Consider the following 14425-nt stretch of genomic DNA (forward strand, 5'->3'; position numbering starts at 1 on the left):
CAAGTGTGAAATAACATGAAATAAAACAAAAGAGAATGTATACAATGCTTTTAATTGGAAAAACTCACCCTGGCTGTTGATACCTCCTGTCCCACAGGTCTGGCTCCCCATTTCGGGCATGGGACCTGGCCTGCTGGGTCACAGCGCCACTCAGGTTTGGCTCACCCATCCCTCCGTTATTATGACAAGGCAGCTGCCAGGTCAAGCTTCAGTTGTGTTGCAACCCTGTGAGCCAAGTCCACAATACCTGGAGTGGGGAGCTGGGCCCAGTCCCAGGGGACAAGAACTGTCACTGGTGGGTGAGTGTGGGGCAGGCTCACTTTCTCCATTACTGCCCCGAATCCCTGAGCTTTCACTTTCCCTGAGGCAGGATGACATGAAATGACACAAAGAATCCCCCAAAATTAAAGAATTTCACGGGTGTTCTAATTATTTCTTTTTCAGAGATTGTCTAATGCTTTATCCAGTCTCCTATTTAAAATATGGTTTCTTTCTCATCCCTATAGACTCTTCCATTGCCTGACAGATCTCATATTTTGCTTAGATTTTCTGTTTCATAATTCATCCCATTACTCCTGGCCATCCCCTTTGTGCCCCAAATGGTGACTCATCCTGCTTGCTGTTTGCACCAGTCAGATCCTTGCAGCCATTTATCACACTCCTTCCACACCCTGAGTTGTACAACCAAATCATACGTACAAAGCTCTTGTTATCTTCAGAAATCAGCTTCTTCAGGCCCTGTATTCAGGGTTTGGATATAGTTTTCAAAACTACAGTGCTGTATATTAACGTTACCCATAGACGGACTGAAACAGCCTTATGGAAGTAACAACATGATACATTTTAGATTTCCCTTTTTAATCTTTGTTTCACTCTTGCTCTTTCCACCTAGTTAGTATATAACCTGCCTTGAACTCTTTTCTCCACGTTGAGCCTAGTTGGACGTGAGTATCCCTATGATTACAACATAAATTCCAAATTCCCCTAAACATCCTGCAATAGTTACTTACAGCTTATGTTTAAAAGTCTGTCTGTGAGATCTTCACTTGGGAAGACAGTGGTGAGCTGTGTTCCTGTCTTTTTGAATGCTCAGGAAGTGTACGTTGGCAAAGAGACCCTATGCACAATTGATGGCCTTCATTTCAACAGTACTTACAATGCAAGAGTCAAAGCTTTTAATTCATCAGGAGTTGGCCCTTACAGCAAGACAGTTGTTTTACAGACATCGGATGGTGAGTGTGTTTTATATCATTAAAAAATAAAGAGCGCTGGTTCCCAATGGCCAGCTGTTACCATTCCATGACATCTACCAATATACTTAGCATTATGAGTTCTAATCTCCTTTACAAGGGCATCAAGGATAGAATGAGCCCAGACACTGGCCATCCCTGTCAGTCTTGTATGCTGTGACTTGAGGTCAAACTTGATTTGTGCCAGTGGAGCTGTATAGGAATGCCCCCCACTTCTTGTTGCTCCTTCTGTGTATAACCCCGGGGCATTGAGACCACTGACGGGGGAGAGTGAAGTCTCTGCTCTACAGCCTTAGCAGAGGGCCAGATGGCTTTTATCTCATGCAGTAGAGCACTGTGGCTTTAGCCCCTAACATCTGAGGTTCATTTCCCCCTGCTAAGGACAAACTCCCATTTTTAAGGCTGATGGACTTGGTTCCTCAGCAGGAGGAAATGAACCTGCATCCTTAGGGGCTAAAGCCCATGTTTCTACCGCAGGAGCTAAAAGCCAGCTGGCCCTCAGTTAAGGCCATAGAGCAGGCTTCCCTCTCCCTTGTCAGTGGTCCCAGTGCCTCTGGAGTTACACATGGAAGAACAGACAGTATCAGAACCTCTTTAGCAGACCTTGGCCTCAGTGAGCATACCTGTGGTTTCTCTGTTCACGCTTTCCAGCAGTAGTCTGTATGTGCATAGTTGTGCAATCTTACACAGTGTTAGAATCTTGGGTATGTGCCCAGGGTTTAGTGCTGGAAAAGTACTTTTGAAGCTATGCTGTGCCCTCATTGAAAATCAAGCCTGCAGTCTCCCTGGTTGTCAGTCCAGCTCTTTTCCTGTCCCAAATATTCCAAAATGATTAAAGAGCTGGATTTTATTTTTCTTATAATTTTTTGCATGTGTTATTTATTAGGAGCTCTCCAGGTTCCAAACTATACACCTGCATTTGCCTGTCAAGGCTGTGGGTTTAATTCAAACTTTTGTGTTTGCTCTAGTCTTCATAGTCATTACACCACCCACTGTGAATGACTATGTGCCACTACTCTCTGTGTGTCATTGGCGTTTCAGTGTTTTCTTCACTACTGACACTAATTTCATAAGAGCGCTTGATAGGACGTGGGTGGTAATTCATGCTGTGTTCCCATGTAATTACACTTGATAGCCATATGGGCACCAGAAGAAGTTCATCTGGATTAATAATATTCTAAATTAATACAGAAGCAAATACCATAATCATGCCCAGTACTTATAGAGTGTTGTTAAAATATTTAGCTATAAAGAATTTTTTTAAAATAAGCCAGTGAGACCTGGTTATAATGAATTTGCCCACAAAGTGAAACAATATTTTTCTAGTAGAGACAAGCCAAATCCCATATCTGAACAGCCCTAGACTTTGGAAAAGTCCAGAACTAAAGTATTCTTTCTTATTTCTGCAGCACCAATAATTTGCTCAATAACATACAGGCACAGACAGAGGCCTTCAATTCCTCAGGGAACTTACACCTCAAACACAAACACAGATAGGACAAAACACATTGGCTGGTTGACAGTTATGTGGCACCTTTAATCCCAATGCATTGAAAAAAAATACATAAATGGTTCTTAATTTTCTCCCATGACTGAAATGCAGACACCACGGAGATCATAGTGCTGTAGTCTCCACTTGAAAGTATAGTGAGAATTTAGGAGGGCAGAAACTTATTGGAAATAAAGCAAAATTGTGTTGTATTGCCTCCTGCCCTGTGCTAAGCTGTCTTTGTTATTTCTGCACAGTGGCCTGGTTCACCTTCGACCCTTCTTCAGCCCATCGGGACATAGTCCTATCGAATGACAACCAAACCGCCACCTGTAGTAGTTATGATGACCGCGTTGTTCTGGGCACAGCAGCTTTTTCCAAGGGAGTCCATTACTGGGAATTGCACGTAGATCGTTATGATAACCATCCAGATCCGGCTTTTGGAATTGCTAGAATTAACGTGGTCAAGGACATGATGCTAGGGAAGGATGACAAGGCTTGGGCCATGTATGTTGACAACAACCGCAGCTGGTTCATGCATTGCAATTCTCATACAAGTCGGTAAGCTCTGATTATAGACGCTTCTTGTGGCTTGACTTTTTTCTCCTTAAGTACAATGCATTTTAAAGATTCTATATTCATTTTCATGGAAGCAGTGGGGGTGGCAATTTCATTCTTTCAGCCAGGATGCTTTGTGATCACAGGAAAGTATAGTAATTATGCAAACGCTAGCACCAACTGCTGTTTGTTCAACATGAAAATGTTTACCAGCAGTACCAAAGCTGCTTAAACCTAATAATTGGCCAGACCCAGGGGTGACTTGAGGGCAAGGACAGAGAATGGAACGCCTCGCGCTGATGAACAGTGACTAGTCTGCCTTATTAAAGAGATATTGGCAGGCTTTGCAAAGAATCCCATTCTGTCTTCTTTAGCTGAAAGATTAGTGATTGCAATGGGAAGTTGGTAGGAATGGAGGCACAAACTAGAAAAATTGGAAGATCCTCATCTGGAAGTTAGGCAGCTGGGGGTGGAGGTAGGTAATTCAGTCTCAGCCTAACTCATTTTCCTATCATGGAGGAGATCTGCATTTATGTATTCTGCACCCTGGTTTTGTTACAAGGATTGTCCAAGCATCAGCTAGTGTGTAATAGTGAATATGACAATACTGTAGTTCTTGGAAATAATATATGCCTTCAGAAATGGGGACATAGGTGGGAGGAATGCTGATCAGTTGGAATAGAGTTAATCATCAGATGTGTGGGCAACCGAATAAGAAAAATTAAGAGTCTTACAATTTAAGTCAGCAGCTTTATATCAGGGTTAAATTTAGGTCCAGGAGAATCAGGTAGTTCTCAAGAGTGCGATGATATTTCATGCTTGTTTTGTTAGAATAAATTGAAGACACACTTGCTCAGACTTGGCTCACAAGTATTCTCAAGTGGCGGGATCAGGGCTCCCCATTCAGGTCACGATGTTTGATTTGATTGAATTACTGGGTGCTGCTGTTTGTCACAGAACAATGGAATCAAAGGACTGGAAGGGACTAGTACAGCACTCAAGGCAGGACTAAGTGTTGTGTAGAATTTTGTGAAGATACAACATCTGTAAACCAAGAAAAGTAACTTACATTGTCACTCATTATTTTGAGTCTTCTGGTTGTTTTTACTTGGTCTCCCACATCTTCGATTTCTACCTTTATAGTCTAACTACACAGCCAAGACCTTCTTCTCTGAATTGGCCTATTTCTCCGAGAAATTACAACAGCATGTAGTGGATTGAATTTGGCATATTCTATCTATACCAGTGTTTCTCAGTTAATGGGTCGTGACATATATGAGGGTCATGAAAGGCATCTGGGAGTGTCAATAAGATGGGGCCAGTGGCTAAATCACTTTCATGCTTTTGAAAAGCTTAGCTATATATTAGTAACCCTATTTTACAGCTATAGAAATTTGGACACATCACATCAGCTTTCTGCGTCTCAAAGGCTACGTCTACACGTGAAGCCTACATCGAAATAGCTTATTTCAATGTAGCGACATCGAAATAGGCTATTTCGATGAATAACGTCTACACGTCCTCCAGGGCTGGCAACGTCGATGTTCAACTTCGACGTTGCGCAGCACCACATCGAAATAGGCGCTGCGAGGGAACGTCTACACGCCAAAGTAGCACACATCAAAATAAGGGTGCCAGGCACAGCTGCAGACAGGGTCACAGGGCGGACTCAACAGCAAGCCGCTCCCTTAAAGGGCCCCTCCCAGACACAGTTGCACTAAACAACACAAGATCCACAGAGCCGACAACTGGTTGCAGACCCTGTGCCTGCAGCATGGATCCCCAGCTGCCGCAGCAGCAGCCCAAAGCCCGGGGCTAAGGGCTGCTGCCCACGGTGACCATAGAGCTCCGCAGGGGCTGGAGAGAGAGCGTCTCTCAACCCCTCAGCTGATGGCTGCCATGGCGGACCCCGCTATTTCGAAGTTGCGGGACGCGCAATGACTACATGGTCCCTACTTTGACGTTGAACGTCGAAGTAGGGCGCTATCCCCATCTCCTGAGCCGTGTCTACACGTGCACGCTACTTCGAAGTAGCGGCACTAACTTCGAAATAGCGCCCGTCACGGCTACACGCGTCGGGCGCTATTTCGAAGTTAACTTCGACATTAGGCAGCGAGACGTCGAAGTCGCTATCCTCATCAGGAGATGGGGATAGCGCCCTACTTCGACGTTCAACGTCGAAGTAGGGGCCGTGTAGTCATTGCGCGTCCCACAACTTCGAAATTGCGGGGTCCTCCATGGCGGCCATCAGCTGAGGGGTTGAGAGACGCTCTCTGCAGCCCCTCAGCTCAATGGTGGCTGTGTGGAGCAGCCCCTTAAAGGTCCCCTCCCCCTTCCTTCCTGTGCAGGAAGCTGAGGGAATGTGCAGGCAGCAGCCCAGACACGCGGCCAGCCTGCACGTCCCTCAGCAGCCACAGGACCATCAATGGCCGCCCGGCAGCCCCCCCAGCGCCCCCAGGGGACCCCCCCCCAAGGGGACCCAGGGCAGCCAGCCCAGCCAGGCGGGCAGCCAGGCTGGCAAGCAGCAGCGGGGCCCCTCCTGGACGGAGGCCGAGCTGCGGGACCTGCTGGGGCTCTGGAGCGAGGAGGAGGTGCTCCAGGTAATGGGGAGCAAGAGGCGGAACGCGGATGCGTTCGCTCGGCTGGCCGACGGCCTGGCTGCCCGGGGTCACCCTGCCCGCACTCCTGATCACGTCAGGAGTAAGGTGAAGGAGCTGCGGCAGGGTTACGCCCGGGCCCGGAATGTGGCCGGCCGATCTGGGGCCGCCCCCGTCACTTGCCCCTTTTACAGGGAGCTCAGGGACATCCTGGGCCCCTGGCACACCTCCTCCCCTCCGGCCACCCTTGATACTTCGGCCAACGAGCCCCAGCAGGCCCTTCAGCTGGAGTCTGCCCCGGAGGTAAGCCCCACACCCCGGGGGCCCCCCCCGGAGCCCAGCCCCGGGCCATCGCAGCAGGAGGAGGAGGAGGGGGGCTCCTCCTCCGCAGAATCCGGGCTGCAGATCCTCCTCCTGCCATCCCGGAGCAGCAGCCAGGCCTCCGCCCCCCAGGGATCTCCGGACCGTGGGAGTGGACCGACAGGTATGTACCCACCTCTGGTGTACACCCCTGGGCGTGAGGGGCGGGGGGTAATAGATATGTGTCCAGGGCCCCCCACATGCTCACATGGCCATGGCCCCAAGGACAGCAGGACCATGTCCCTCACAGCAGTGCATCAGCCCCCGCCCCCGCACGACAGTGCCATGCCCCATCCCCGGGCCAGGGGAGAGCGGAACCTCGAGGGGCCCCCGGGAGGAGGGGGTGGGACACCCCGCAGAAGCAGCAGCAGCAACAGCAGCAGCAGCAGCATGTGATGGAGTGTGGGGAGTGCAAAAGGGAGACTCAGGCTAGATATGAGCAACAAGAGCCAAATAGCTCCCAGAGGCAAAGGATGATCATGGGGCTACAGCTGGCAGGTGACACCTCTGCCCTGAACAAAGAGGAGGGAGGAGCCGAGCTGGCTTTGAATTGGGGGTGCGAGGGTGGGGGCCACAGGTAGAGGCTAGGGGAAGGGAGAGCTGGAAGGCAGCCAGCCTGAGGAGGGGGAAAGCTGCATCCCAGAGGGGCACCCCTTGGGGTCTTCTCCCCAGGACGGGTTGGAAGGACTGTCTCTTCTGACAGCTGGTGCTGTCACTCCTGGGAGAAACTGGGCATCTGTGGCCTAAGAAACCTCTCCTGTCAGACACTGTGGAATGAAGTGAGAGTCGCTCCCACAAAGGGACGGGGTGCAGTGCAGGGGGACCCCTGAACCCCATCCATCACAGCAGCATCTCCCGGGGACGGGGATGGGGAACCTGCAGCACAGGGCTGGGGGGACAAAGGCCACGGCTCGGGGCCCACACTAATGCCTGTCTCCATTCTTCTTCCCCCCCTCCTCTCCTGTGTCCCGCAGCTGCACCATCGGAAGGACCGGAAGAGAGCGCCGGCAAGGCATCAGTGGTCCCGGAGACCCCTCCGGGGCCATCGCTCCAGGCAAGCCCCTCGGCCGAGGACCAACCGGCCCCATGGCGGGCTAGACGGCGGACCCCGCGCCACCACCAGCCGACGGCGACGGACCCCCAGCTGCTGGCCATCCACCATCGGCAGCTGGACGTCGCGGAGCAGCACCTGCGGGTGGAGCAACGCCACCTGCACCTGCAGGAGCGGGCGCTGGCCTGGCGCCAAGAGGCATGGGGGGCCTACATGGAGACTTTCAACCGCCTGGTGGACTACCTGGCCCCCCATGCCGCGCCAGCTGCCCCAGCGCCCGCCCTGCCTGCTCCACCCGCCGCACCACCAGCTGCTCCGCACGTCGCCGTCCCGTCCGCCGTTGCCCCGCCACCCACCACCGAGGGCCAGAGTGCCGAGGGACCCCTGGAGCCAGCTGAGACTCGCCGTGCATATCTTCCGGTCCGCCCCGCCCCCAGCCAGCCCCGGACAGGGCTGCGGCTGCGGCGGGGCTCCCGGCCGCCCACACCCAGTGCCGGACTTTAGGGGCGAGGGGCCTGGGACGTGCCCCCCCCCCTTGTATATAGTTGGGACTTATTAATTTGTGCCCCCCGTTTGCCCCGTCCCCCCCACGTAAATAGTTCTCCCCTTTATCATCCCTGGTTTTCTTTTTATTAGTGAACAAACTTTTTTATTACTATTGTTTTATTTGTACACATTACTTTTGTTCCACACATGTTGTATATAGTTTGTTCTTGTTTTATTTATAGTTAAAAAAAAAAGTTCTAAAAGAAAAAGCAGTTTAAGTTCAGCCACAAGTGCGTGCTGTCATTTGTCCAGGAAAAGTGGGAGTTGGGTGTGGTTGGGTGCTCCATGGTGTGAGCGTTGGGGCAGGGAGTGTTGTGGAGGAAGGGGTGGGCAGTGGGGGGCCTGGCAGAGTTCACCCCGCGGCCTCATCATCGAAGTGGGCCCGCAGGGCCTCCCGGACCCAGGTCCCTTCGGGGTCCACCTGCCGACTGGGGGCAGTGGGTGGCTGCATGTCGGCCGTGCCGGCCTCCACAGCCCAGCCCTGGAAAAAGGCCTCCCCCTTGCTCTCCACCAAATTGTGCAGGGCGCAGCAGGCACCCACAATCAGGGGGATGTTGTTGGGGCCCGCATCCAGGCGGGTCAGGAGCCATCTCCAGCGTCCTTTCAGGCGGCCAAATGAGCGCTCCACCACCTGGCGCGCGTGGCTCAGGCGCTGGTTGAAGCGCTCCTGGCTAGCGGAGAGATGGCCTGTGTATGGGTGCATGAGCCACGGCCGGAGGGGGTATGCCGCATCTGCAATGACGCAGAGGGGCATGGTGGTGTCCCCCACAGGCATCTCCTGCTGGGGGATGTAGGTCCCCGCCTCCAGCCGGCGGCACAGGCCCGAGTTCCGGAAAACCCGGGCGTCGTGGGTGCTGCCAGGCCAGCCCACATAAATGTCCTGGAAACGTCCCCGGCTGTCCACCAAGGCCTGGAGGACCACAGAATGGTAGCCCTTGCGATTGATGTAGCGTCCTCCACTGTGATGCGGGGCGCGGATGGGGATGTGAGTCCCATCCAGAGCCCCGAAGCAATTGGGGAAGCCCAGGGTGGCAAAGCCCGCGATGGTGGCATCCGGGTCCCCCAGCCTCACGAGGCTGTGCAGGAGCATGGCATTGATGGCACGCACAACCTGCAGGGAAAGCACATGGGACAGCACCAATGAGGGGTGAGCAGGGTGTGTGTGGCCCTGTCCTGCCCTCCCCTCCCCTCCCCTGCCCTGCCCTCCTCTGCCCTGCCCTGCCCTCCCCTCCCCTGCCCTGCCCTCCTCTGCCCGGGCCCCCCTCCCCTGCCCTGCCCTCCCCCCATGGGTTCTCTTACCTCCATGAGGACAGCCCCGACGGTGGCCTTGCCGACACCAAACTGCTGTCCCACGGATCGGTAGCTGTCTGGAGTGGTCAGCTTCCAGACAGCGATGCCGAACCGTTTCTCCACAGGGAGGGCACGCCGCATGGCGGTGTCCTGGTGCCTGAGTGCGGGGGTGAGCCACTGGCACAGCTCCATAAATGTCTGCTGGCTCATCCTGAAGTTCCTGAGCCAGCGGTCGTCGGCCCACTCCTCAAGCACCAGTCGCTCCCACCAGTCGGTGCTGGTGGGGTAGCTCCATAGCCGCCGGCGTGCGGGGGTGGGGGCAGGGTGCTGCAGGGTTGGGGGTTGAGCCCTGCTGCCCTGGGGGCAGCTCCTCCTCCGGTGTAGCAAGGAGGTGCTCAGCTGCCGCCCGCATGGCATGGATCAGGGCAAGCCCTGCTCCTGCCAGGAGGGCTGGGTGGACCTCTGGCTGCTGCTGCTGCTGCTGCTGCTGCTGCTGCTGCTGCTGCTGGGGGTCCATGCCTGCATCGCCCGGGGTCTGTGTGCCTATGGCTCCTCAGACCGCGTGCTGTGCAGGCTGAGTGTGTCTGGGAGGGGCCCTTTAAGGGAGCGGCTAGCTGTTGCCCTGGAAGCGCTAGTCCGCCCTGTGACCCTGTCTGCAGCTGTGCCTGGCATCCCTATTTCGATGTGTGCTACTTTGGCGTGTAGACGTTCCCTCGCAGCGCCTATTTCGATGTTGTGCTGCGCAACGTCGAAGTTGAACATCGATGTTGCCAGCCCTGGAGGACGTGTAGACATTATTCATCGAAATAGCCTATTTCGATGTAGGCTTCACGTGTAGACGTAGCGCTGATGAGGATAGCGACTTCGACGTCTTGCCGCCTAACGTCGAAGTTAACTTCGAAATAGCACCCGACGTGTGTAGCCATGACGGGTGCTATTTCAAAGTTAGTGCCACTACTTTGAAGTAGCGTGCACGTGTAGACACGGCTAAAGTCATATAGCAAGTCTATGGCAGCCCCAGGGATAGACACTGGTTCAGTGTTCTATTCAGTGAACCACACTGCCCCATCTAACCCCACTTATTTGAATTTTTGTTCCTTCAAAAAATAATTAAGAGACTCTTAGAAAGCTTGTTTTCTTGATGTTATCTTTTTAAGATATTAAAGGGATATTTACCTTATAGTCTTACAGTTGGTATCCTCTAGCACATACTGCATATTTCAATACAGGGTGAGCCTCTCTAATTCAGAACGCTCTCATCCGGCAAAGTCCATAATCTGGAATGATTTTACTTCGCTAGACAACCACTTATCATGGCTGTGGCCAAATTTTCTGTAGTCCCATTGTTTGTTTCCAGACGCTGGTCCTGGCTCTCAGGCCGTTCCTACGCATGCCACTTTTGAACGGCCTGAAATATGCTAATGAGGCACAGATGCAAATTCCCTGTGCCTCATTAGCACAAGGTCACGTGATTTGGAGTCCAGAAGATGTTCTTCAGGACTCCAAAACGCCGTTTAGAAGCATGGCCCCTGGGAGGTCTTCCATAAGGAAGTCCTTCTTCCGGAGGCCACTTCTTCCCAAAAATTTTCAGGAAGAAGGGGCCTCCAGAAAAAGGACTTCCTCAGAAGATCCCCCAGGGGCTGTGCTTCTAAACGGTGTTTTGGAATCTGGAAGAACATCTTCTGGACTCCAAATCACGTGACCTTATGCTAATGAGGTGTGGGGAATTTGCATCTGTGATTCATTAGCATATTTTGGGCTGTTTATTAGTATGCCATTCGAAAGTGGCATGTGTAGGGACAACCTGAGAGCTAGGGCTGGTGTCTGGAAACAAAATTAACAGGACTACAGGAAACTTGGCCACAGCCATGATAAGTGGTTGTCCAGCTAAAAGAAAGTGGCATGTGCAGAAACAGCCTCAATGTTCTGTGCTGTTATTTAGCTGTAATTTACCCCAAAATGTCATCTAAGAGTCCAGTAAGAAGCGGAAGTGTTGGTAAAGTGCTAGAAAATATTGACCTCCCATCATCTGGCAAATTCTCTCCGCCGGCACTGGTCAGGTCCTGAGGTTGCCGAACGAGAGAGGTTCAACCTGTATGTATTTGTGTTTTAAAATATATCCCTGTTGCTGAAAAAAAAATTTAAAGTAAAGGCCACTATGAGTACATGACCTAGTAATAACATCTGCTGCAAGGGTATCCGACAAACCCTATTCCCTGAACTGTGGGTTAGGGTTGGCTAGAAGAGAGGTTTATGAAAATTTTTGAATGTTTGATACTTGGTTTCATTCCACATTGGAATGAGTACTAGACTTTTCACTAAACTTATGGTGTGGTGAATGGGAGAATAACCCCTCCCCTTCCAAGAATACTCACCATCCATTGGATGCTCACCCTGGATGTGAAAGATCTAAATTCAAGTCCTGAGGCAAATCAGATGAAGCAGGGATTTAAACCTGGTCTCCTGCATCCCATGTGTTCTATCCACTAGTAATTCATTCTCCCTGTAGGTTATTAATTCCCTCTTGGATCTGAGAGAGTTCTGTTGAAATAGACATGTTCTTGCAAAACATTCCACTTGCGATGAAGATGAAGCATTATTTTCCAACAAAGTGATATGTCAAAAAATTCTTAACCATTTATATTTTGGATATCATCTTTGTATTTGTCTTTGTTCTAATTTATCATGCAGTCATCCCCATGTCATCTAGGCAGAATCCCAAATTATACACGTGACAACAAGAAGAATTTTTTAAAAAACTGATGCTGGCTTCTGTGCCATTAGAGATTGGCAGAAGAATTTAAGACTACTGAAGCCAAAGTCTACTGAAGTCCGACGAGGCGAGGCTGAGGGATTTGGGCTTATTTACTTTGCAAAACAGAAGAGTGAGGGGCGATTTGATAGCAGCCTGCAATTTCCTGAATGGGGGGCTCTAGAGAGGATGGAGAGAGGCTGTTCTCAGTAGTGACGGATGGCAGAACAAGGAGCAATGTTACTCAATACACTCAAGTTACAGTGGGCCTCTCTATGTTGGATATTAGTAAAAACTATTTCACTAGGAGCGGGGTGAAGCACTGGAATGGTTACTTAGAGAGGTGGTGGAATCTCCTTCCCTAGAGGTTTTTAAGTCCCTGCTTGACAAAGTGCTGGCTGGGATGACTTAGTTAGGGTTGATCCTGCTTTGGGCAGGGGACTGGACTTAATGATCTCTTCCAGCCCTGGGATTCTATGAAGTCATTTGAAATTTTTCCATTAGCTTCAGTGGTTGTAGATCAGGCCCTAAACCAATATAGAATAAAATAGCAAATAGGAGATAAATATATTAAAAGATATTTGTTTCTGTCACTTTAATGCCTTGATTGGATTTAAGGTAGAAGTAATTTTAAGCAGTACAAAAATTAGTGCTCCATGACATAGCTGATGCGTTCTGAAAAAATGCAAAGTGCCTGTGTGAGGGTGTCCTAGAAACCTGTTTCATAGATTCAGTCCTTGAAGTGTTATAGGTGAGCAGTCTGTGTTGCTTGGCAGCTCAAGAGCTTAGCAAAAGCTTTTTTTCCTCAGAAAGCAAATAATGGACACATTCTGGTTTTCTGATCATTGTGCCGGAATGAGAGAACAAAACAGCTTCCATGAATGTTGACTTGCCAGCTATTACAGTAATATCTTAAAAACAGACTATTCACTAGAGTGAAGTGCAAATGTGGAGTGCACATTTTTTCATGAACTTACATGCACTTTGATGGTATTAGTGCTAGGCATTATATTTTTAATCATGGCAGCTAAGTAGGTCAGTTTGTTAACCCACTAGTTTCAATAGTTTTTTAAAAAACAAAAACAGTAGAATCTTCTTAACTATCACTCCCCAATGAAAATAGAAATATACCACTGAGCTATCACATATACAGTAGACCTCTGACTTACATGTAGGTTGCATTCCTGGGCAACAACGCGTAAGTCAAATTTTGCACGAGTCGGGACCAGGTGGGGGAAGGGGCCCTGCTGCCTTCAGGTTCCCCGGTCCTGGCTGCACCTGGTTCCCTGCTTGAATGAGCGATGGGGAGCCCAGAGCCAGGCGCAGCAGTGCTGGTCAGTTTCCTGGCTCCCACAAGTGGCAGGGAGCCGGGAAACTGACTGGTGCTGCTGTGCCTGGCTCCCAGCTGCCCCCAGCTCCCTGGAGCCGGGAAACTGACCAGCGCTGTTGCCCCGTTGCAAGCCAAGGAGAGCTGGGCGTCAGGCTGCCACCTGGTTCCCGATTCCCCACCACTCACGATTTCTACTTGTGCTATTGCAAGAAACACACAAGTCGAGGTCTATTGTATATTTAATAAATATATTAAAGACTATGAAGGCTTCTGATAATATGGTAATGTAAGCCATTGTTATTATAAATATCTAGATATCATGTGTTTCAGCTTTCAGAAATTTTATAGGACTGTACTAGGCTGGCAGATGCAAGAGTGAATCTGAAAATAAGCATAGTCAAAAGTCTTTTTCATGGAAATTGTTAAATTCCTCTTCCAAGTTGATAGCACCCTCAGCTCTAGAACAGGGGTGTCCAACTTATTTTCATCTGGGGCCTCATGGCGATATTTTACATGTTCAGGGGGCCGAACACAAAATGGCCCCAAACCACCCACCTCCAGGCTTAAACTCCTTGCAGCGCTAAACTGCCCCTCCCTCAGGGTTAACTCCCTCCCTGCAGCCCCAGACTGCTGCCCTGCCCCCAGCCTTAAACCCCCCCACAGCCCCATACTGTCCCTTGCCCACCCCCAGGCTTAATTCATCCCCCCACAGCCCCAAACTGCTCTGCTACTGGCCCTGCGTCCCAGCCAGGGCTCTGCCCCTGGGGCTGGCATGACAGCCTGCTGGGTGCCAGGGCTCTGCCACCAACCCTGTGCACCAGCTGGGGCTCTGCCCTGGGGCCAGCAATGGCGCCGCGTCCCAGCCACTGAGGCTCTGTGGCTGCCAGCGCTGCGGCAACTGGTTCCGCTGCAGGAGCTGGCCCCCTCGGAAGTCGGTGCTGTGGAGGCAGCCAGCCTTGCGGGCCAGATAAAAAGGCTCTAGAACAGAGAGAAAGGAACAAGGGAAGATGGCTGATCTGTTTTAGTAGCTGTAGCAGAGCAGGGAATTAGCCTTTTGTAAACCAAAAGAAGCATTGAAAAAGAGGCATAAAAAACTTAAGGTACCAGATATCAACTCATATTTGTTACTTATTGGTACTAGGTAAACAGACATGCCAGAAGTGCCAGGTGTCCATTTTCTAACGCCAATGGAGTTCATTGCA

General features: G+C 50.9%; 1 protein-coding gene across 2 annotated transcripts in view; it reads left to right on the top strand.

Moving 5' to 3' along the window:
* TRIM67 (tripartite motif containing 67) overlaps positions 1-14425 on the top strand; it is a 50822-nt gene that overhangs the window by 29106 nt on the left and 7291 nt on the right. For both annotated transcript variants that reach the window (XM_074988664.1, XM_074988665.1), the window contains exons 7-8: positions 1094-1232; positions 2997-3300. In XM_074988664.1, coding sequence (XP_074844765.1) covers positions 1094-1232; positions 2997-3300 — 443 coding nt within the window. The remainder of the gene's footprint in view (positions 1-1093; positions 1233-2996; positions 3301-14425) is intronic.

Source organism: Carettochelys insculpta, chromosome 3 (genome assembly GCF_033958435.1).
Source record: "Carettochelys insculpta isolate YL-2023 chromosome 3, ASM3395843v1, whole genome shotgun sequence".
In the NCBI taxonomy this organism is placed as follows: domain Eukaryota; kingdom Metazoa; phylum Chordata; order Testudines; family Carettochelyidae; genus Carettochelys; species Carettochelys insculpta.